The following is a 21,488-nucleotide window of genomic DNA, read 5'->3' as shown; positions in this document are numbered from 1 at the left end:
TTATCGTGTCTTGAAGTGCTTTTGGCGTAGTTTCCAAATACTAAAGTTACTTTCAAAAGGAGTACTGAAAGCTCTTTCTAAAGAAGGAATTAATTAGTAATAAAAGTTCCACCAAATGCTTTTGAAGGATGGAACATATTGATAGATGCATAATGTGTAGATTATTATATATCTTTAACATAAACAATGTGCAACTTATTATATTCGAAATCTAAGTGTACACTCATGAACTGCTTTAGCTTCTTATGGATAAGGGTATTGGAATAGACACCTAATAGATCTGCAGAAACAAAAATTGGTGGAAAAGAGATGATTTGACAAACTAGATGAGAAGCCAAATCTAATATTGGAGCCAAGTTTGTTAGTTGAATAGACATTTTGAGACATTAGGGAATATCGATTCAATTGGTTTCTTTAAAGCTGACATAGCCTTCATTATAAAAGTGACCTATGGCCCAGATTTACCCTTTCCGTTGTGTCAATTATTTAGTGTCCCAATATATCAGTCTTTTTTTTCATTTTTACCCCTTCCTAGGAGTTCCCATCATTTTTGTTTGCTTGGTGACTCAAACCCACAATCTCAAGGTTGGAGGTGGAGGGTATTTACCAAATCAAGCAATCCCCTCTTGTCTAATATGCCAGTCCTGAGTCCTGACTATTGTCTAGCAAGAAAAAACATGACTACTTCAAATCCTATGCAGAACTTACTTTTCCTTATAAAGTTGCTTTATCAAATATTATGACAAAGTTCCATTTCTTAAAAGATCCACATCTCAATGAAAGCGTTCATATAAATTCAGAAAATTAATCATGTCTAACTAATCAACATCCTTCTAGCTTGAAACTAGCTACCAAATTCACCAGAAAGCATAGTTTTATGAGCACTTCTCAAACCAAATTCATATCTTAAAAGCATGGAAAATATACTTGGGAACCTAAAAATGACCAACTTAATGCCAGGAATGATTTTGCTTCCAAAATTGGTAATTCTAGTAACACAAATAAAAATTCTGAAAAGGTCATGAATGATTTCCTTCTAAAATCTTGGACATGATAATATATATAGACGGTTAGACACCATGCACCTTTTCATTTATTTGATAAGCTAAGAACTCCAGGCAATTAAATTAATACTCGAAGGCTCAATAATCAACCAAAAATTTCATATGTGAAATTCATATCACCGCATGCAGGAAATGTACAGTTGTGAAAGAAGAAGATTAATTGAAAAGTAATTATGTCAAAAAATACATTAGCAAGAAGAAAAGAAACTCTCTCGTCCAAATAAACATCTAAATTATGTTAGATAATTTCAGCTAATAACGACACAAAAAAAAACTGAATCTATTTTGAAACAGCGGCCCATTCGAAGTAACCACAATTTGCTAACCTGGACTCTCATTATCATGTAGGTGAATATATGCAGCGGAGACTTCACTTTCCTTTCCCCTTGGATTTTAAAACAGCAGCCCATTTAAAGTAACCGCAATTTGCTTCAGGATTTGATGAAGGTCCCTGAGATAGAGAATTAAGATATTGTAAAAACAAATTCAGGAAAAGAAAAAGATACAAGCACAAATCTCTTATTAAGACTTATATTACACCATTCGTGGGATGCTAATGAAAAGACTTCATGAGAGTTGAGACTACCCCTGATTCTCTTTATGAATAATACAATGACTCTAGGACGTCAAAAATGTGGTTGCTAAGCCAAAAGATGATATGAAGTCAAACAAAATGGAAAAAGATGCAAGTTTCACATTCAGCTCCATAGTATCTTCCGACAGAACTAAACGCGAAAATTACCACAACGACCATTTTATTTGATAAGTAGAAAAGTAACTTTATTAAATACCACCCAGTGAATGCACTAATAATAATTGCTATTATTTCGACAATGATGAGAGTGCATTAAATAACACTGAGACTCTTGTAGCTAAGTAAAAAACAGTCCTAAAAGTTCATAAGAGTACTCAGATTATGTATATATAATTTTCACTATAAACCAAAAGACTGCAGAAGTCTATGTTACAAGCAGCACAGTCTTACACTTTCCTCCAAAACATCAAAGATGTTCTTCTCACACATTCCAAAGATGAATGAAAGGATTACACAAGACCTTTTAATGTACTTAACTTTTTGCCCCTTCCAACATTCCAGTGTGCCTCTCACTGAATTTGGCATTTCACATTGTACCCCAAAAAGATTTTGGAATTAGCACCACAACCACCAATTACAGTAACAAAGCAAAACTAAATGAGACGCATTTTGATCACATGTGTCACAGATACAGATCCCTCTTCTTTGTAAGTTATCCTGCATTAAACAAGCCTCATGCTGCAATTCATGTACAACAAGCCAAGGGAGACTTGATTTCTCCATGGCCATTGTATCTCTCCTGAACCCTGATATTTTGTTGTTATACTGTCAAAGCAGGCTACAAACGATGTTGCATAGACTCTTCCAAGTTGGTGTTGCATCTGTGTCGGGTCCTCAAAGATGCACTACTTTTGGAGGATCCGACACGCATCCGGGGATATTTTTGATGTGTCCGAGCAACATACGCTACAAACACCTTAGTGAACAAATGCAATCATTGACCTCTTGGCCTTGGAAAGCTTATTTGGAAGACAGAGCTACCGAGAGCGATTATATGTTTCACATGGATAGATCTCAAAGGAGCCTGTCTAACTCAAGACAATCTCTTTAAAAGGAACTTCCAAATGGTCAATAGATGCTACTTGTGTTTGCCCAACTCAAGAGTCCATCAATCATTTATTCCTACACTATCCAGTGGCAGCAGATATGTGGAAATGTTTTGATCAATCTTGGGATTAAGTTGGGCTCCACCTCAGGGTATCAGGATGTTAGCGGAAAGATGGAGTAAATGGAAAGTCGACAGGGCCATCAGGAAATTCTGAAAGATAATCCCAGCTTGTATCTTTTGGTGTCTATGGAAAGAAAGAAATCAAACATGTTTTTATGGCATTTCAACTCCAAACCACCTTCGGTAATCTAAATGCCTTTTGTGTCTTTTTAGCTGGAACACTCTCCCCCTGTAAATAGTATTGTTACCCTCCTAAATTTTATCAGTTCATTCAATCTAGCTTAATCCCTCAATTTTTTGTTCTTTTGTATTTTTGGTTAGCTCCCTGGGCTTGAACTGCGAAACAATGTAATGGAGCTAACAACTGATAATTTTTGTAACTTTGCATCTTCTTGATGCCAGAAATGAAACAGCTTAATTCATCAAATAAAACAACTTAAATTGATATTTCTAATATCTTACGCAATTGCTTCCAAGTATTTAACACAATCCACTAACAATGGGACATACCTCAGCTCGAGCACAGACATAAAATCTGCGGCCCAAATTGGGGCCTGCTTTTTTTACGACCCGAGGAACACAAGGTTCTTGATGGCCCTTACAAAGAGGTACACTATTCTGCATCAATTGATGAATCCTTTGCCACTCCTGTAATGCCACTTCCCTCTTCTCTTTATCTGAGTTGCATGCATCTAGCTGGCACTCATGTTGATTATTGGCAATTGCATTTGATCTGCATTCCATTGAAGTGACACTTTCATCATCAGCAGAAGGAACTCCTTTGGGCTCAATCCGAGAATAAGAGATGTCTGTCTGACAAAGTTTAGAATCAGCAAAGCTGCTGCTAGAAGTCTCACTTTTATGTATGCGTTTTTGGAAGAATGAGTTAAGTGTGAGCTGAGACCCCTGACCAAGCCTTGCTTTCTTCTTGGTTGCAATGCAGGGTAGAAAATTAGAATTACTTTGAGAACCAAGCATCGTAATCTGAGAAGCTATACTATGATATTTCTCTGGAGTTGAGATAAATTCTTTCTGACTTGGAATCTGAGGGCTTTCACTTTCCTCTGAAATAACTTGCTCAGTTGTTTGCCTTCTCGTGAACATTGACACTGCACTTTTGAGCACGAAATTCAAAAGACAAACTACAATGTGATAAACTGAGCGCAATCCTGTGCCATATTTACAAAAATAAAACTGAACATAATATATCAGTTACATGATGGTCAAGAGGGCACCCTTTAAATGACTGATGGATAAACTCAACTAGTCTTTTTTAAAGATAAACTCAACTAGGTGAGTGATAAACTCAAGCAGGTATTCTTGACAAAACATGGAACATCGATCATAGTAATGTAATATGTACATCACAAACTCCAATTATCACTTTATTGGCAATCATACATGATCCTTTTGGTTGCAATAACTGACTTCTAATTATTCAAGAGCCTTTGGGAAAATATAAGAAAGATATAAGTTAGACTAATTTTTCTCAAGTAAAATTCCCAGGATTTTCCTCTAGTTTTCAATATTATGATGACCTCCCTTCCTGGAGACAAAATACAATTGAGACTAGCTAAATGAATTAATTTTATTTTAGAATGAGGGGAGAAAAACTCAGTTACTTGATTTCTCTTCTATTCTTTCTATTTTGAATTGATTTAAGCTTGGAGAAGAAATAAAAGATTGATTTGATGCACTAGGCAACTAGCATGAAAATAAACTAGCTTTCAGTTAACCAGGTTCATTCACAAGCAAAAAGAAGAAGAAAACAGCTTTATCTGTAAGAGAATGTTTGCTGCTTGATTGCTACCTACTCCCATCAATATTAAACCAATACTTTTTATTTGCACATCACTCAAAAGATTTCTATAACATTCTGGAAATTAATTTTGGAACAACATCAAACTTGATATAAAGTGCCAGCGAATTATGTGAGCAGACATATATGTCAGAAAAGTTCCAGTAAAACAAACACAACAGCGTGTCCAAGAAAATTGATATTTAAATGTAACTTGACTAAACTCTCACCAAGAGTTTGCTGACTCCCGAAGACCTGAGGATGATATCTGGTAGATAATGGCGGGGTGCTATGCTGCAATACTTCAGGGATTTCTACTAAACTCGTGTAAACTGGAACATGATCAGAACCTTCTAGTTTGATGCTCCTCCCTCCTTTCCACCTGTGGAGTGTAGATATCTAAAGTGTGATTGCCAGATCCTCAATCACCATGTTATGGGACAACCATGAGTGATAAAAGTTGCTAACATGAACGATAATGAACAATTGAAAACCCAATATAAGTTGGCCAATATCATGTATGCGCTTAACTCATCTGATGCTGCTGGAGATTCTCTTTTGCACTATATATTTTTTGATGACATTTTGCACTATATATTTTCATGGGAAACGAGAGTGACAACTAAGGGTACTAGCTCGAATTTACTTGCTATAATCATTATAACATATTAAACAGAAACTGTAACATGACAGATTTAAGAGAGCACATTTCTCCCATCACAGCAAAAAATCCAGGTAATCTGGTCAAGCTAAAGTATACTGACATTGAGCTGCTCAGTAAAATTATTATCTCTTTCAGAACTATCCTCACTTGACTATAATTACAGAACGCAATCATGTATTCTCCATATTACGAATATCTAAATGTTACCTTGGCGTATTTCCAGGTTTCCACCTTTGAAATTGAATCAATATGTCACACTCTGCAACATGGCAAGTAACAAAGTCATGCCCTTCCTGAATTTCCTCACCATGCAAGCATGATCCGGCACTAAGTATGTGATCAATCCTAGAACCATAATTAAATTCCTCGGCTCCTGTACTCTGTGACCAGCAAGTATAGGCTCCTTTTCTGTAGCAAAATACAAGATGAAGTAAATCGATAAAAGGTTCATAGAACAAGATGACAAGAAATACAATAGTTAAAGGAAATGAGGATGAATACTCCATCTCACTTCTTAATTGACCTTGAGAATCAAAGAAAAACTCGTCCCGAATGTGTCTTTAGAAAAAATGTGCAGTGAATGATTAAGATAGATAGGAATAGCATCGGACATGATTTCCTCCCTTTTCCCCTTAGCCGTGTAGTGAGGATTAGGAAATTACAAAAGTAAACGTAAATAGAAAGCGAGAAACCTATCAGGATGCTTTGCTCTAAAAATATCAAGGAGACGCCCTCCGTTTTGCACTAGCAATGATCTAAACCATCTTCTAAACCTGCAATGCAGTGAAAATCAACCAGTTACCAAGCAGAATTGTTATCTTAAAAAATGAGACAAAAGAATTAATTTATATAGTGCATATAAAATATATTTTTTTTGAAATTGGTAACTGTTACTGCATATAAAATATTTCAGGAACTAGCTTACCCGTTCTTCTCAAAATCAGGTTCTGCATCGCACCGATCTATGGCAGCAGGAGCAATATTGAAATCACCTACAATGATAATTCTCCTTCCTTGATGCAGGAGGCACTCCCATCTTCTCTACATAAAGATTACTAGTATGAAGCAAAGAGTGTGAAGTTCAGAAATGCAGGTTTACAATGTACGTAACAGGCAATTCTGCAGTCAATGAAGAAATATAGTAATAGACATAATATCCTGGAAAAGATAGCAGATATGTGAAGCAGAAATAATTAATTAACAAAATAGAAAGAGAAGTGCAGTTGAAATAGAAGCAAACAATACAGACACTGTATTCTTCGACAGCATAACTGAAGAAAGAGCAGTTGTTTTAGCTGAGGAGGATCAAGCAAAGGATCGATCAGAACTCGCAAGAGTAGAAGAGGGGGAGATTTTTGCTGATGCGGGAAACCAAATTAGAAGGGAACAATGGGGACATAATAAAAAAAGTCTGGGGAAACAGAGGAGTTAAATACGGGCAGTTGGAGGCTAGCGGTACCTAGGGAGGTATCCTGATGATGTGGGATAGTAAAGTTTGGGATGGGGAAGTAGTGGCGATAGGCTCATATACTCTGACTTGTAGTTTCAAGTCAAGAACAAATGATCTTGGGTGGCATATGACAGGAGTTTATGCCCCAACATGCAATCAGGAAGTTTGGTGGGAAATAGGCGCTGTCAGGGGCTTATTCACAGGACCTTGGGTTGTGGGAGGTGATTTCAACATTGGCAGATATGCTTCAAAAAAAAAGAATTGTTCCAAAACCTCTGTACACATGAATGAGTTTTCTGATGTAATTGAGGACATGGAATTGATATATACTCAATTGGAAGGGGGGCAATATACCTGGACCAGGGGAAGTAATAGGGAAGTTGCATCTAGAATTGATAGAATTTTGTATTCTACTGAATTGGGGGGGGGGGGGGGAGGGGGGGATTTCAACAATGTGAAGCAAGAGAGAGAGTTTTCCTAGAATATGCTCAGATCATACACCAATTGTTTAAACAAGTGGCAGTTGGGTGCACACAAAATCCTATTTTAGTTTGAAGGGTGGTGGCTGGAGACTGAGGGTTTTAATGAAAGAACCAAAAAATGGTGGACATCTTTGGTATTTAAGGGAAGCCTGACTATATTTTAGCATCCAAGCTAAAAGCTATGAAGTTCAAATTGAAAGAATGGAGTGCAAGTACATATGGTAATCTGGAAAAAAAGAAGGAATTGCTCAACAGATCACTGAGTTTGATAGTATTCAGCAAAATAGACCTTTAACTGAAGAAGAAATTGTCCAAAAAGCAAATGTGGTCAAGGATTTTGAAGATTATGCAAAAAAGGAAGAGACAACTTGGAGACAAAGATCAAGAACATTGTGGATAAAACAGAGGACAAGAAGTCAAGAACACTAGTTTCTTTCAGAAAATTGCAAATGCTCACAAGAGGATCAATCACATTGATAAATTGATAGTAGAAGGACAAGAATTGGTGGAGGCTACAAACATCAAAAGAAAGATTGTAACCTTTTACAGAAAGTTGGATAGTGAGAGTGAGAATTGGAGGCCCTCTTACAACATGAATCAGTGCCCTTCGATCAGTATAGAAGAACAAGAAGAACTACAGAAACCTTTTGAAGAGGAAGAAGTATTGCTTGGGATTAGAACTTGTGCCATAGACAAAGCACCAAGTCCAGATGGGTATTCCATGGGTTTTTTTGTAAGATGCTGGGAGATTGTGAAGGAGGATGTGATGGCAACCATTCATAACTTCCATTCAGAGGATATTTTTTAGAAAAACTTTAATGCAACATACATAGCTCTTATCCCCAAAAACAATGGTGCCAAGGAGTTGAGAGACTTCAAACCAATCAGTTTAATAGGAAGTGTATACAAGCTGATATCCAAAATACTCACAGAAAGATTGAAGAAAGTGATGCATAAGCTAGTTGATACACAACAGATGGCCTTCTTGAGAGGTCGGCAGATCACTGATGCAGTTTTCATAGCTAATGAGTGTCTAGATGCAAGAATAAAAGACAAGACTCCAGGAATTATGTGCAAATTGGCTATAGAAAAAGCATATGATCATGTCAACTGGAACTTTTTGCTTGGAATCATGCAAAGGATGGGATTTGGAATGAAGTGGATTAGGTGGATGAGATTTTGCATAAGTACTGTCAGATTTTCAGTACAAATAAATGGATCTCCTGGAGGCTTTTTCCCTTCTAACAGAGGACTGAGACAAGGTGACCCCCTCTCACCTTTTCTGTTCATTCTTGTGATGGAAGGCTTAAATAACATGCTAAAGATAGCTCACAGTAATGCATGGATTAGGGGTTTTAATGTTGCAAATGATAAAAATGCAAGAGTGGAAGTCACACATTTACAATATGCAGATCATACTCTTATCTTCTGCGATGCAGAGGAGAAACAACTCAAGATTCTGAGAATAATCCTCTTTCTTTTTGAAGCAACCTCTGGTCTCCACATTAACTTGAGGAAAAGTCACATTTTTCCTATCAATGAAGTGAACAGAATGCAACATCTAATAGAAATCCTGGGAGGAGAGATAGGGCAACTGCCAACTGTCTATTTGGAGATGCCTCTGGGAGAAAAAAGCAAATCCAATGAGATTTGGAATGGAGTGGTGGAGAGATGTGCGAAGAGACTGTCCAGATGAAAAACACAATATTTATCCAGAGGGGGGAGATTAGTCTTGATCAACTTAGTTTTAGATGCCTTGCCAACTTATTTGATGTCAATTTTTCCCCTTCCAGCCAAATTGGAAGAAAGAATTGATGCCTTAAGGAGGAATTTTTTGTGGAATGGAGATAAGGAGAGCAAAGGATTCCATTTAGTTAAATGGAAGACTGTAATCCTGTCTAAGAAGCATGGGGGGCTAGGCATCAAAAATCTGAGAAAACAAAACAAAAGCTTGCTTATGAAATGGTTGTGGAGATTCCCTAAAGAAGAGCAAACATTGTGGGTTAGGGTGATTCAAGCAAAATATGAAAAGGAAGATTTTGGAAGACTAAAAAAGTTACTTCTGCTTACGGTATCAGTTTGTGGAGGTCAATCAGAAACTTGGGGCATGTTTTCTTTGGAAGAACAAGCTTCAATGTAAGTAGTGGAAGGAAGATCATGTTCTAGGAAGATGATTGGATTGAAAGTGGCAGTCTTAAGCAACTTTTTCCAGATATTTATCTACTGAATCAGCAGCAGAAGTCTTTTTTGCAAGAAGTACGGACTCCTCAAGGGTGGAACCTGACATACAGAAGACTGATGCAAGATTGGGAGGAGGAGAGAATGGCTGAATTTTATGATACTTTAGATCAGTATACAGGACCAAAGGAAGGAGAAGATACTCTGAGATGGAAATGCCACAGCAAAGGCTTTTTCACAGTCAACTCTACTTATAAAAACTTGATTCAGATGGGGTCTCAAATCAGTTTCTTACCATGGAAGCTTATATGGAAAGTAAAAATTCCTTACAAAGTGGCAGTCTTCACTTGGCTAGTAGTGCAAGACGCTGCTCTGACTCAAGAAAATCTCATGAAGAGGGGCATATAAATGTGTCCAAGATGTTTTTTTTGTAAGCAAAAGTCAGAGACAATCAACCATCTGTTTTTACATTGTAAAGTGGTTAACCAGCTATGGAACCTATTTATTAGTTTCAGAGGCATAAGGTGGACTATGCCTGAAAGGGCAGGTCAGGCTCTAGTAAGTTGGAACAAGAAAGGGAGTGGTAGCACAGACAAAAACAGATGGAGAATTGTCCCAGCAATTATATGGTGGACCATTTGGAAGGAGAGAAATTCCAGATGTTATGAAAGAATCAGTGGACCTTTACATAAGATTAAGATGGACTGCATTATCACTTTTTGTTATTGGTGTAGTTCTAAGTATATAGATGATCTTGTAGCAATTGTTGACATTCTAGGATCCTTGTAAGATGAAATAGGACCTGAGATAGGATTTCTTTTTGGGGGGTTTGTTGAGCCTACTCAGCCGTATGTAGTTCTGTGATGTAAAATTTTGGGATACCAGCCTTAGTGCTGAAGATTTATATACAAACTTGTCACCTTGTCAAAAAAAAAAAGAAGAGAAGTACAGGTCACTGAAGTAGCATTAAACAACTGTAAATAAGCGACCGTAAAGCATGTTAGTCAAAACATCAATCAACTTGATATAGGTAACTTGATTTTTGAAAATCCTTCTCTTTAAACAACAATAACAACCCAGTGAAATCCCACAACGTGGGGTCTGGGGAGGGTAGAGTGTACGCAGACCTTACTCCTACCAAGGTAGGACGGCTGTTTCCTAGAGACCCTCGGCTCAATAAAAGCATAAAAAGATGTCAGATAAGGCTAAGAAATTAAAAGTGATATGGGAAAAACAAATAACGAAAGCGTCACAGATAAAATAGAGTAATCAAAGTATAAAGAGTAATAAATAATAACAGAAATCAGAGCATACGAAATTGTAATGAGCTAATGCGCCTACGAATAGGGAAGAATAACGAGACTATGTACTAGCCTTCTACCCTAATGTGGTTCCTCCACACCCTCCTATCTAAGGTCATGTCCTCGGAAAGCTGTAACTGTGCCATGTTCTGTCTATTCACCTCTCCCCAATACTTCTTCGGCCTACCCCTACTTCTTCTGTAACCATCCATGGCCAACCTCTCACACCTCCACACTGGGGCATTTGTGTCTCTCCTCTTCACATGTCCAAATCATCTGAGTCGCATTTTCCGCATCTTGTCTTCCACCGAAGCCACTCCCACCTTGTCCTGAATAGCCTCATTTCTAGTCCTGTCGCTCCTGGTGTGCCCACACATCCATCTCAACATTCTCATCTCGACAACTTTCATTTTTTGAACATGAGAAGTCTTAACTGGCCAACACTCCGCCCCATACATCATAGCCGGTCTAACCACCACTTTGTAGAACTTGCCCTTAAGTTTTGGTGGCACCTTCTTGTCACATAGCACTCTGAAAGCGAGCCTCCATTTTATCCACCCTACCCCAATACGATGTGTGACATCATCGTCAATCTCCCCGCTGCCTTGCATGATAGACCCAAGATACTTGCAACTACTTCTCTTTTGGATGGCCTAGGCACCAAGCCTAATTTCCACGTCAACCTCCTGAGGTGTCTCACTGAACTTGCACTCTAAGTACTCTGTCTTGGTCCTACTCAGCTTAAACCCTTTAGACTCCAAGGTATGTCTCCAATCCTCCAGCTTAGCATTAACTTCGCTACGAATCTCATCGATCAAGACTATGTCATCCGCGAAAAGCATACACCATGACACCTCACCTTGAATTTGTCGCGTCAATCCATCCATCACCAAGGTAAATAAAAACGGACTAAGAGCTGATCCTTGATGCAACCCCATCACCAAAATCCTTCTCTTTAAAAGAAATAAGAAATTTAAGTAAATAAACACACCAATAGATGTCACTAACCATAGCCACCTTTCTATCACCAAGAGGGCTCAAGATGCCACAAAAACGATAAAAGCGCTAGAAGAATGACCAAGTCATCCTTGAGGAATTAGCCATGTCTTTTTTTTTGACGTGTGGACACAAAATGCCAATATACAGTTAGTATAGAAAAGAGTAGAAAACCGACAAAAAAGATATGGTTCTCTAAGAACAACACTCAATCTTATCTCCACAATACACAACAAAGGAACCTCACAGGTGCACCAAAAAAAAGGGAGAGGTTATTCCTCAATTGCAAAAAGTCCATCTCAACATCTTCAAAAGCTCTACTAGTTTTGTCTCTCCAAATAACCCACATAAGAGCTAGTGGAGCAACATCCCATGCCCTGCGTCTCCTCTTCCATCTACCACAATTCCAACTGAACGTTAACTCTTTCACTGTGTCTAGCATAACTCGAGATATTCCAAACCAACTGGATTTCCCACCATAACCTCGAGGCTACCCGACAATGAAGGAGGAGATGGTCGACGTCTTCACCCAAGCTTTTACCCATGAAACACCAACTAATGTGCATAACCTTCCTCTTCCTTTGATACTCTACCGGCAATATCACTCCTCTTCTTAGAAGCGAATTAAAGAAACAAATATTTCTCAATACCTTTGGAATCCAAACAAATCTATGTTGAAATGCAACCTCTTTCCTAACCAGGAGTCTCTCATAGAATGACCGAACAGAAAACAATACATTGCCCCATCCCCCTCCAACCTCCATACATCATGGTTATTTTGTGGTGTTCCTTGTTTGTGAAGTAGCTCAACTAGATTTTGGAACTACGACACTTCTCAGTCTAGAAAGTTCCTCCTAAAAATCAAATCCCAAAAAGATTCTCCATCTTGCAGTAGGAGTCTTCCTAATTTCTGCTACGATTCATCTCCTTTTCTGAAATTTATTAGACCAACCTACAAAACTAATGAACCATGTAGCAAGCAAGCAATTGAAGCATGATACTAGTTCCTCGGATTCCTAACATCCTTCATCACATACTACAGTCATATATATTCAATCCTTCAGCCATTACAACACAAAAAGACTTGAACAACTCCAAATATCAAAAAAAGAGTGCTCAACAACAACCTTCTCCGAGCTAAAGAATTGTAAATTTGCATCCCAGATAACACAGATACTTTACAAAGCCTCAGTCATGCCTTGGTCGAGACTTTGATCCCTAGGTAATTGATAACAATGAGGCAACTAACATGGGATTCCCACAACATTGTCCAAATAGGATTCCAAAGCACTCAGATCCATTTTGTAAGCCTTTGCCCCCACCATACCGATAGAAATTTAATGTTGTGTGTGACAGCAACCTTTTCTATGTTAACATTTAGATCAACAACTCTGATCCCATATTAGTTAGGATTGTCTAATTCTCCATATCTTTTCTCCTCTATTTAGGTCCCATTCACTCCAATAATCTGTGTTAAGATTTGGTGCAACTAAAACTTCAAATGAACCACTGTAGTGGACTTATCATCAATAAAGAAAGCAACACAATGCATAAGAATACAGGATGCTTGAGATATTTGGTGCAAGAAATCCTCATCAATAAAGCAAAAGCTAATTTCATATTTGAAAATAGGAGAAAATATCATTTCTCAGGTTCTCATAATTTGAAAACCAAAGTGGGAATTGATTACCTCTAACATCTTGAAAAATGAGAGCTTAAATTGGATTCTTTCAGAGTCATCTTGAACAGCTCTGGGCCCATATAAATTGAATAGAACTGCAAGAAGAAAACATTTGTCAATCATCAAATTATGGAAGGAAATAAGATACTTGAATGTGCAACAAAACATTATGGAAAAGCTTTTAAAAAAAATTCAAGAGTTATATCACATTGTGAGTCGGAAAAAGAGAATGACAAGGCTTGGAACAAAAACTTTAGACTATGATTTGTATTATTATTAAGAATCAGACATCCCTGTCGTTTTCGTGAATAGCATGTACTCACCAAAATGACCATGATCAGTGATCAGACAACGTCCCTCACTATCAACTTTAAGAAGTTCATCTCTAGAAAAGCACTCGAGGCCTTCTGCTATTGAAGGGCACTCCTCCTTTCTAGGTTCATATCCTTTAGATGTTGTGAGGAGACCAGTGAAGCCTTCTTCGGCAGAAATTGGCAGAGCTACCTCATTGCTCAAGAATGCAGATTTTACACGACAAAAGGTAGCAACACCTGGACAAATAGACATAAAGTCAATCATTTGTTTCATTAGCTACATTTTCCTACTTCCGACATACCAATTCTTGAGAGAAATGCCAAAAATTATACAAGAAACAAATTCCTTAAGTTTCACCAAGCATAGCTTATCCTTGTTGATCACACATTATCTGCAATCCACAATATTTTATTATTTGCTTTCCAATCCATCAGACTTAAGAGTCTCAATGTTTCCTCAACTTCAAAAGCACTCGACGAGTTCTTTGGAAAAAGAAAAAAATAAAAAGGCAAAAAATTAATTTCCAGCTTTAACACATTCAGAGAATTAAGGGAGAGAGGAAATTTGATTTGATCCACTACACAATGGTTAAGGAATCTGATCAGCTCTTCCATTTACAATCTTAACAGTTTCCCTCCATACAAAGAAGCTTTTAGAATCCTAAAGACGACGAAGACAGAGAGAGATGCAGGGTGTTGTAGGTATGAAGAAAATGTTTTCTCAGATGAAATCATTTTCCAGTGTTAGGTTATTTTCAGTTGCTGCAAATATATCAAAAAATGAGGAATGACTTTGTCACTTGTAGGTAGAAGCCATTTTCCTTTATAAGAATTCTAACTTTTACTTCATGTCACTTGTTTCAACCTTTAATACTTGTGAATATCACAAAAAAAGTATTCTTATAAGTTAAAACCTATCCTCCACCTTGTACTATTACTATACTCTGCCCATTTTAATACGAAATTCAAAACAAAAATTTCGCAACGATCTCCAGAGTAAAGCAACTTCAATGAACTGCTCTTCCATACCATACGCACCCTGCAATTGAGCTAGTCCAAACTTTCCCTATCAGTTAAGATCAGTTCAGCTACAATTCATTGAAAAAATAACTCAGCTGAGATTGACACAGAATGAAATAATGCAAATTTAGAGTACATATCAATCAATCAACTACACCTCAAGAAGGGAGGCTGAATGTTGTAAACAAGGTCAAAATTATTTTTATGTATATGAATAGATGTTGAATCTCCTTGATTTCTTCGTATATTTAATTCTTTATATCTTGAATCCCCTTAGTTAAAATTCTCGCTCCGGCACTCCACCTCAACCTAGGCCAGTTGTATCAATCCTCTCCATATGTCCCCCTCTATTAATATTCCGTTCCAATACTTAATATCTCTCCCTCTTTTCAGGCATATTTCATTCCAGTACTCAACAAAGAAAAAATTGTTGATTCGTGCTTGATCTCACTCCTGAGATAGATTTTAAGATTGAATTAGGCACAAAGTCCATTTCTTATCATGGTATTGGAATCAGGCCTATCTCAATTCATTGTTTTACCACATGTTCTATTGTCCACGCTCCAAATGTCCAATCCTAGTCCTGGGCATGCAGGAGTACTGATTCTCCCTCATCAGTTGTAGATGGGCATTTAATCTCCTTATATGGCCTTGGATAATCCTCCTCTCATAATTTAGCTTTTGAGGTTGAGTTACGCCCTAAATTCATTTCTTTATCAAGGCATCAGAGTAAGGCTCATCCCAATTCATTATTTATCCAATGTTGGTCCCCATGTTATATTGTTCAAACTCCAAATGTCCAGTCATGGTTGTGCAGGGGCGTTTGGTCTCCTTATATTATTTTGGGCAATCCTCCCCTCGTGAGCAAATTTTTGGGGCTAAAGGCTATCCAAAATTCACCTACTTACTCCTGACTAAAAAAAACGAGTCTTCGCAAATTGCAAACACGAGCCCTAACACAAATGTGAAAGAAAAAAAAATGAGAGATAAAAGATGAAACTGACCGGAATATCCAGCGGAGCGTCCACGATCAGAAGTACGAGTACAACAAGAGAAGAAAGACTCATAACCGTCAGCACGAACCAAATTAGCTCTAAGATCATGCCTCGACAACTTCGTCTCCTGAAAACAGATAATATCAGCATCAAGCGAATCCAACAGTTTGAGAAGTGAACCATACTGCTGTATCCTTGGCCTTAAACCATTTACGTTGTACGTCACTATCTTCATTCATCAGAAAATTGCAGAACCTTCAATGGAGGTCAGTAGTAGTAGTAAAGCAAACGTGTGAAAAACTGTTTTTTCCCTCTTTGTATGGAGGATGGGGAAACAAACGATGTCGTTTTGAGATGTATGAAAAAGCTCAATATAGTCCCTTAAGTTTGAATTTAGACTTAAAATTATCTGAAAATATACATTGGAGCATTAATAGTCCTTGTAGTTTGTAAAACTGGTGCATTTTTAACTCTTTTTTTTTTTTCAAATCGAAATAGTCATCTATTAATTTATACGGATATAACATGTCGAAAAATCATACACCCATCATTTACAATTCAACTTAGTTACTTTACGAGCTATAACACTAAATCTTCAATTAATATGTACCAACATGACATGCTCTACATATGAAGACATATTCTAAATATTTTGAGAAAAGACATAAATTCACTCCTGAAGTTGTATTGAAAAGTCGCTTATACACTTCAACTATTTAGACGACATATTACACACCCGAACTACTCATAAGTGAATTTATTTCCACCTTCCTACACCCAAGCTCAAGCGCGTTTCAGTCAATATTTTGTAGCGCGTCAATATGTTAGATAAATTCAATTTTTTAATTATTTTTTAAAATTAAAATTGTCCTCCAACAGTAATTTCTTGAAAATCATTGTTATAACCCACCAACCCAACCATCATTTTCACCCCAAAAAACTAAAGAACCCTAAATGTTCTTTAAACCATAAATTTGAAGCCCCAAATTGAAGTTCAAATTCAGTTCTTTTCAAGAGAATCAAATGTAACTTTTTATTCTTCTCTCTTTTTCATTTTGATTTAATCTACTCTTTTTCATTTTGATTTCTTTCTCTTTTTTCCGTAAAATTATTGAATTTTTTGGTATTGAGTTGTTTGAATAATCAAGTTGCTGTAGTGTTTTTTTCATTGAAGAAGGTCCTATAATGGCTCGAATAAGCTTGACTAGGTTGTGTATGCAAGAGGGAGATCGTGAATTGAAAGAGGTGCGATGCAAACATGGATTTATTCTGTCTTTGTTGACCTCTTTGACCCCAAGAAATCTTGATGAAAAATATTGGGGTTGTCCTTACTATGGGGTAAGTTAATCTTCAAAAAGTTCTGTCTTTTTCATAGATCTGCCTTTTTCAAGAGTCATAGATTGATTTGCTTTGTTGTTTTCATTCACTTTAGAATGCTATAACAAGCGATTTTTGGCTTTGGAAGGATGACTATATTGATCCAAGATCCAGATTTGTAATTTCGAATTTGTTGGAAAGAATTGATGAACTTGAGCAAAGAGTTGAAGTTTTAGAAAAGATTAACAACAAGTCTACTAGGTCTACCAACTCTGTGAAAATCAAAATAGATATGAATAAGATAGAGTCGAAGCTTGACAATTTTGATGATGATTTGAAGAAAATGAAATTAATTGAGAAGAAATAAAAAAATAAATTGGTCAAGTCTAAGAAAAGGGAGAAACAACTTTGGATTGCTCTTTTGTGTGTTTGTATTTTAGGTATAAGTTTTGTATTTAAAACATATTGCCCATGAAAGGAGATTCAAGGAAGTTGACATGATCTCTTCGTGTAATTGTATTTGCAGGTGAAGGTTTTGTAATGAACATTTCCCTTTATGTAATCAATATTTCCCTTTGTGTGATGAACATTTCCCTTTATCCAGATTTGTCTCATATATGTTAAGGAGTCCCTTTTAAATTTTTAAAGAACCTTTATGGAATGATCATCACAAATAACCTGCAAATTTAGGTTGTGTAGTCATAACTTGTTATCTATAAACACAAAATCATTAACCATCAAAATAAAAGAAAGTCATTGCTAAATAAAAGCTAGTTGCATAATATTAATCAAAAGAGAAGCTATAGTTATCAAAGTTGTTACAATCAATCAACACCAAAAACTAAAATGCAGTCACAACTGTCAATTCATAACTAAAAATGCAGTCACAACTACTAATTCATTGTCTTAAATATAATCACAATTGCCTAAGCATTAGGGGTGGGCGTTCGGTATTCGGTTCGGTATTTTCAAAGTTCGGGTTCGGTAATTCGGTAATCGGTAATTCAAAGTATATACCAAATACCGAACTTTCAAACTTCGGTTCGGTAATCGGTAAATCAAACTTCGGTTCGGTACGGTATTCGGTAATACCATATTTTTTTAATAGTTAATATACAATAAAAATTTATCCGCATTTAATATTTACATTAACCTAAAGAATACATATCTTAACTTACATTTTTATTACTACACCATATTTAAGTAATATATGCATTTTAACTTGCCGAATATCAAAATTGAAATTGCTCGTAAGCAAAGAGAAAATAATTTATGAATCGATATAGAATAAAAAAAATATTACCATGTAATAAAAATAATGAAAAAAAGTGAAAACAAAAATCTCTAATATATCATACATAATTTTTATACATATGTTTTTCTTTGAATTATCCAAAAACTCTACATCACTGCACTAATTATTAATTAGTTTCTGCAAAGATATGAAAGAGTTGGAATCTTTCGTTTTCAATGTAACTACCAAACAATTTATGTAGATAACTAACGTGGGAATCATGCAAAGTGAAATTAGAATTCTTAATCAATTGCATAAATTTGAAATTAGAATTTATAATTTTTACATGTACATGAATTAAATTTTAGCAGTTATCCATAATGTAAGTGTAAGTGTGCATATAATAAACGGTAAACGTGGGAAAGTTGAAATGAAAATGGTAAGGGAAATAAAAAAATGAGATAGTTTCCTCTTACTATACTCTTATTTTTTTGATAATTTTTTTTTCAGTTTTTTTGTAAAAAATAAAAAATAAAAAAATAAAAAATAAATAAAAAATTAAAAAGTTCGGTATTCGGGAAATCCCGAATACCGAAACCGAAATACCGAATACCGAAACTGAAATACCGAAATATCAATTTCGGTACCGAATACCGAACCGAAATACCGAATTACCGAATACCGAAATACCGAAATAGCCGGTTCGATTCGGTAATTCGATTTTCGGTATTTTATGCCCACCCCTACTAAGCATTATGTCACAGTCTACCAAAATAAGTAAGATTGCATTTGATGTTGTGGGGTTGAGCATTGGAGCTCTCTTGGCTCAAATGTACAGCCTTAGACCTTGTCTCACTTTGCTTTTTTTTTTCTCTCATTTCTTCAAGTTGTCTTCAGGTCATAGCTTGCTTTCCTTTCCATTTCACACCACTCACTGGTTTATACTCAAGATCTCTAGTGACAAATACTAAAGACTTCACATTTCTAAATCTTTCACTGTGCATTTCAGGCTGCTCAAATGAATATAAATAATTTTAATTAGTGTTAATATTAGTGTTATTAAAGATAATCAATGATATGTAAGTATAGAAATATTTACATTAATAATAGTAGCACTACTCTGTGTGAAGTACCTCCATTCCAACCATTCTTGCTTTGCTAGCAGCACTCCCCTGAAAAATAATAAAATATTAAATAAAGCAATTAGTTTAGAATTTATAGATGAAGTTAAACTACATCATCCACCTTTTCTATTGAACCCTTTGGTCTACCCCTTAGGTGTTGATCTTGGTCCAACAATAGGAGTTGAAGTTGTCCAACAGTAGGTGTAGAAATTGATCCAACAATAGGTGTAGAACTTAGTCCACCAGTAAATCTTGAACTTGGTCCATCAACAGATTCTGAACCTAGTTCAGCAGCAGCAGGTCTTGAATTTGGTCCTGCAGCAGCATGTGTTGAACTAGGTCCACCAGCAGTAGTTGTTGAACTTGCACTTGTGCCAGAAGCAGGATCACCAAGAGGATACTTTCTTTTATTATGGCCCTTGTTATGATAAGTGTTGCATGACATCTCTAACCCCCTTTTGGATAGTTTTTCAGTTTTTTATTTTCACCTTGCTCTTTTCTCCTAACCTTGGCAAGTCTTCCTGCATCTTCCTAACATGAGGTGGTATAAAAGGGATGTTTTGTGATTCTGGTCATATTTTCATATTTAGAACTGGCTGAATGAAGTAGTTATATGTCTTCATATAAGTTTTCTATTATACCCATAAGACATGTAGTTCACTGGGTCTAATTTTCTATGGTGAAGAGCAGCTATTGTATGAGGACATGGTATGTTTTTCAACATTCATGCTCTATAGCTACAAGTTTGCCTCTGAATATCCATAACATGTTTGTATGCTCCATAAAGCACATCATACCCTGTATCAGAATTCCATTCAATGCTACATTTCATAGACTTAGTTATGTTATCTTGCAGAACTTTCATTGCCATTAAAGAAATGTTAGAGACCAACCACAACAAAACTCTCTCATCTGCCTACTTCTTTTCATCATTTTCACCCTTATTTCTTCAAACATTGTAACTATAGTCTTGTGTCTTGCTGCTAATATCCATGCATTGAAATATTTAGTCATATTATTATTTACAATATCACATTTTGTGGTAAAATTAAAGTAGACCTTGCTCCATCTTTCTGAATTGTAATACGACAAATCATCAACTATTTTATTCTTCAACCTTTTCATATAATTAATGTTATCCTTTAACTCAGTATCAAAAGTAGATCTTGCACACCTTCAAAAATAATTCTCGCTCAATACCTCTTCACTTCTTAAACCACTTAGCAAGGATATGTCTAGCACACATCCTATGCTAAACATTTGGCAGATGAGTACTTATGGCATTTTCAAGACCCTATAAAAAATCTAAAAATATTAAGAATAAATATTCAAGAAATTAAAAAATATCACATGAAATGAATTCAATAATTAATTCTAACCTTTTGTATATCTGTTATGACTGTCATGTCTATTCCATCTCCTAATTGAAGATCTTTCTTTAGAGGCTTGACAAACCAACTTCAAGTGTACTGATTTTCAACTTCAGCTACTGTCCAAGCTAGTGACAACATAGGATTGTTGTCATCTTTACAAACAACAACCAGTAACTGACCTTTACAATCCCCTTTAGAAAACAACCATCTAGACCAATGCACTTTCTACAACCAATCAAGTAGGACTTCTTCATTGAATCAAAACATATGAAGAAGCTTTGAAACATTTTTCTACCATCTTCAAATATTTTCTCATGAAGCTTGACTACACATGTGCTACCTGGATTAGTTCGTAGCAACTCATTCCTATAGTCTAAAATCCTCTCAAACTCAAGATTATAGTCACTCATCAGTTGTTGCAATATTTTGTTTCTTGCTCTCCTACACTTTTCTTCAAACATATAAATTCAATTCTTTTTAATGATCTCTTGAAATTCAAAAATTATAATGTTAGGTTGTTTCTTTATCCTTTCATTATAGTGACTAGATAAGAATTTGCTATTACAAACCTTATTCCTATTAGTAGGGTCATACTTGTAAATTGGATTATAGGTCTTCACAACAAAATTATTTGTCCTAGAATCAAAGCTAACAAATAGAACCCAAGGACAACCAACTGTATATCTAACCCTTACCCTTGAAGTTTCATTAATATGCATTTCAATAGCAACATG

General features: G+C 36.0%; 2 protein-coding genes across 3 annotated transcripts; one reads left to right on the top strand and one right to left on the bottom strand.

The window, feature by feature from the left end:
* Nucleotides 1-1,162: 1,162 nt before the first annotated feature.
* On the bottom strand, nucleotides 1,163-15,977 carry LOC129895714 (DNA-(apurinic or apyrimidinic site) endonuclease 2). The gene is made up of 9 exons (XM_055971467.1): nucleotides 15,716-15,977; nucleotides 13,701-13,928; nucleotides 13,387-13,472; nucleotides 6,215-6,330; nucleotides 5,982-6,062; nucleotides 5,497-5,697; nucleotides 4,856-5,007; nucleotides 3,338-3,936; nucleotides 1,163-1,515 (listed from the first exon to the last, which is right to left on the bottom strand). The coding sequence occupies exons 1-9, from the start codon at nucleotides 15,939-15,941 to the stop codon at nucleotides 1,435-1,437; spliced, it is 1,770 nt and encodes a 589-aa protein (XP_055827442.1). The 5' UTR covers nucleotides 15,942-15,977; the 3' UTR covers nucleotides 1,163-1,434.
* A 673-nt stretch (nucleotides 15,978-16,650) lies between these two features.
* On the top strand, nucleotides 16,651-17,618 carry LOC129896281 (uncharacterized). Of its 2 annotated transcripts, XM_055972139.1 has the most exons (3): nucleotides 16,651-16,731; nucleotides 16,864-17,044; nucleotides 17,139-17,610. In XM_055972139.1, exons 2-3 carry the CDS (start codon nucleotides 16,892-16,894, stop codon nucleotides 17,388-17,390), a joined length of 405 nt encoding a protein of 134 aa, XP_055828114.1. In that variant the 5' UTR covers nucleotides 16,651-16,731; nucleotides 16,864-16,891; the 3' UTR covers nucleotides 17,391-17,610. The 2 variants fall into 2 exon arrangements, 1 of the variants encoding a protein (XP_055828114.1); XR_008767938.1 differs by having other exon boundaries at nucleotides 16,688-17,044; nucleotides 17,550-17,618.
* Nucleotides 17,619-21,488: the final 3,870 nt, after the last annotated feature.

The sequence above is a fragment of the Solanum dulcamara genome, chromosome 7, assembly GCF_947179165.1.
Source record: "Solanum dulcamara chromosome 7, daSolDulc1.2, whole genome shotgun sequence".
Classification (NCBI taxonomy): Eukaryota; Viridiplantae; Streptophyta; class Magnoliopsida; order Solanales; family Solanaceae; genus Solanum; species Solanum dulcamara.
Note: the sequence above shows the minus strand (reverse complement) of the source record. Positions and strands in the feature narration are given on the sequence as shown.

What these genes read in the sequence shown, in the direction of transcription:
- LOC129896281 (XM_055972139.1), top strand. Translation starts at nt 16,892, where the DNA reads ATGGCTCGAATAAGCTTGACTAGGTTGTGTATGCAAGAGGGAGATCGT. An exon ending in GGGGTTGTCCTTACTATGGG is followed by an intron (nt 17,045 to 17,138) that starts GTAAGTTAATCT and finishes CATTCACTTTAG; the next exon opens with AATGCTATAACAAGCGATTT.
- LOC129895714 (XM_055971467.1), bottom strand. Translation starts at nt 15,941, where the DNA reads ATGAAGATAGTGACGTACAACGTAAATGGTTTAAGGCCAAGGATACAG. An exon ending in ACGCTCCGCTGGATATTCCG is followed by an intron (nt 13,929 to 15,715) that starts GTCAGTTTCATC and finishes CTATTTGTCCAG; the next exon opens with GTGTTGCTACCTTTTGTCGT. An exon ending in CATTTTTCAAGATGTTAGAG is followed by an intron (nt 6,331 to 13,386) that starts GTAATCAATTCC and finishes ATCTTTATGTAG; the next exon opens with AGAAGATGGGAGTGCCTCCT.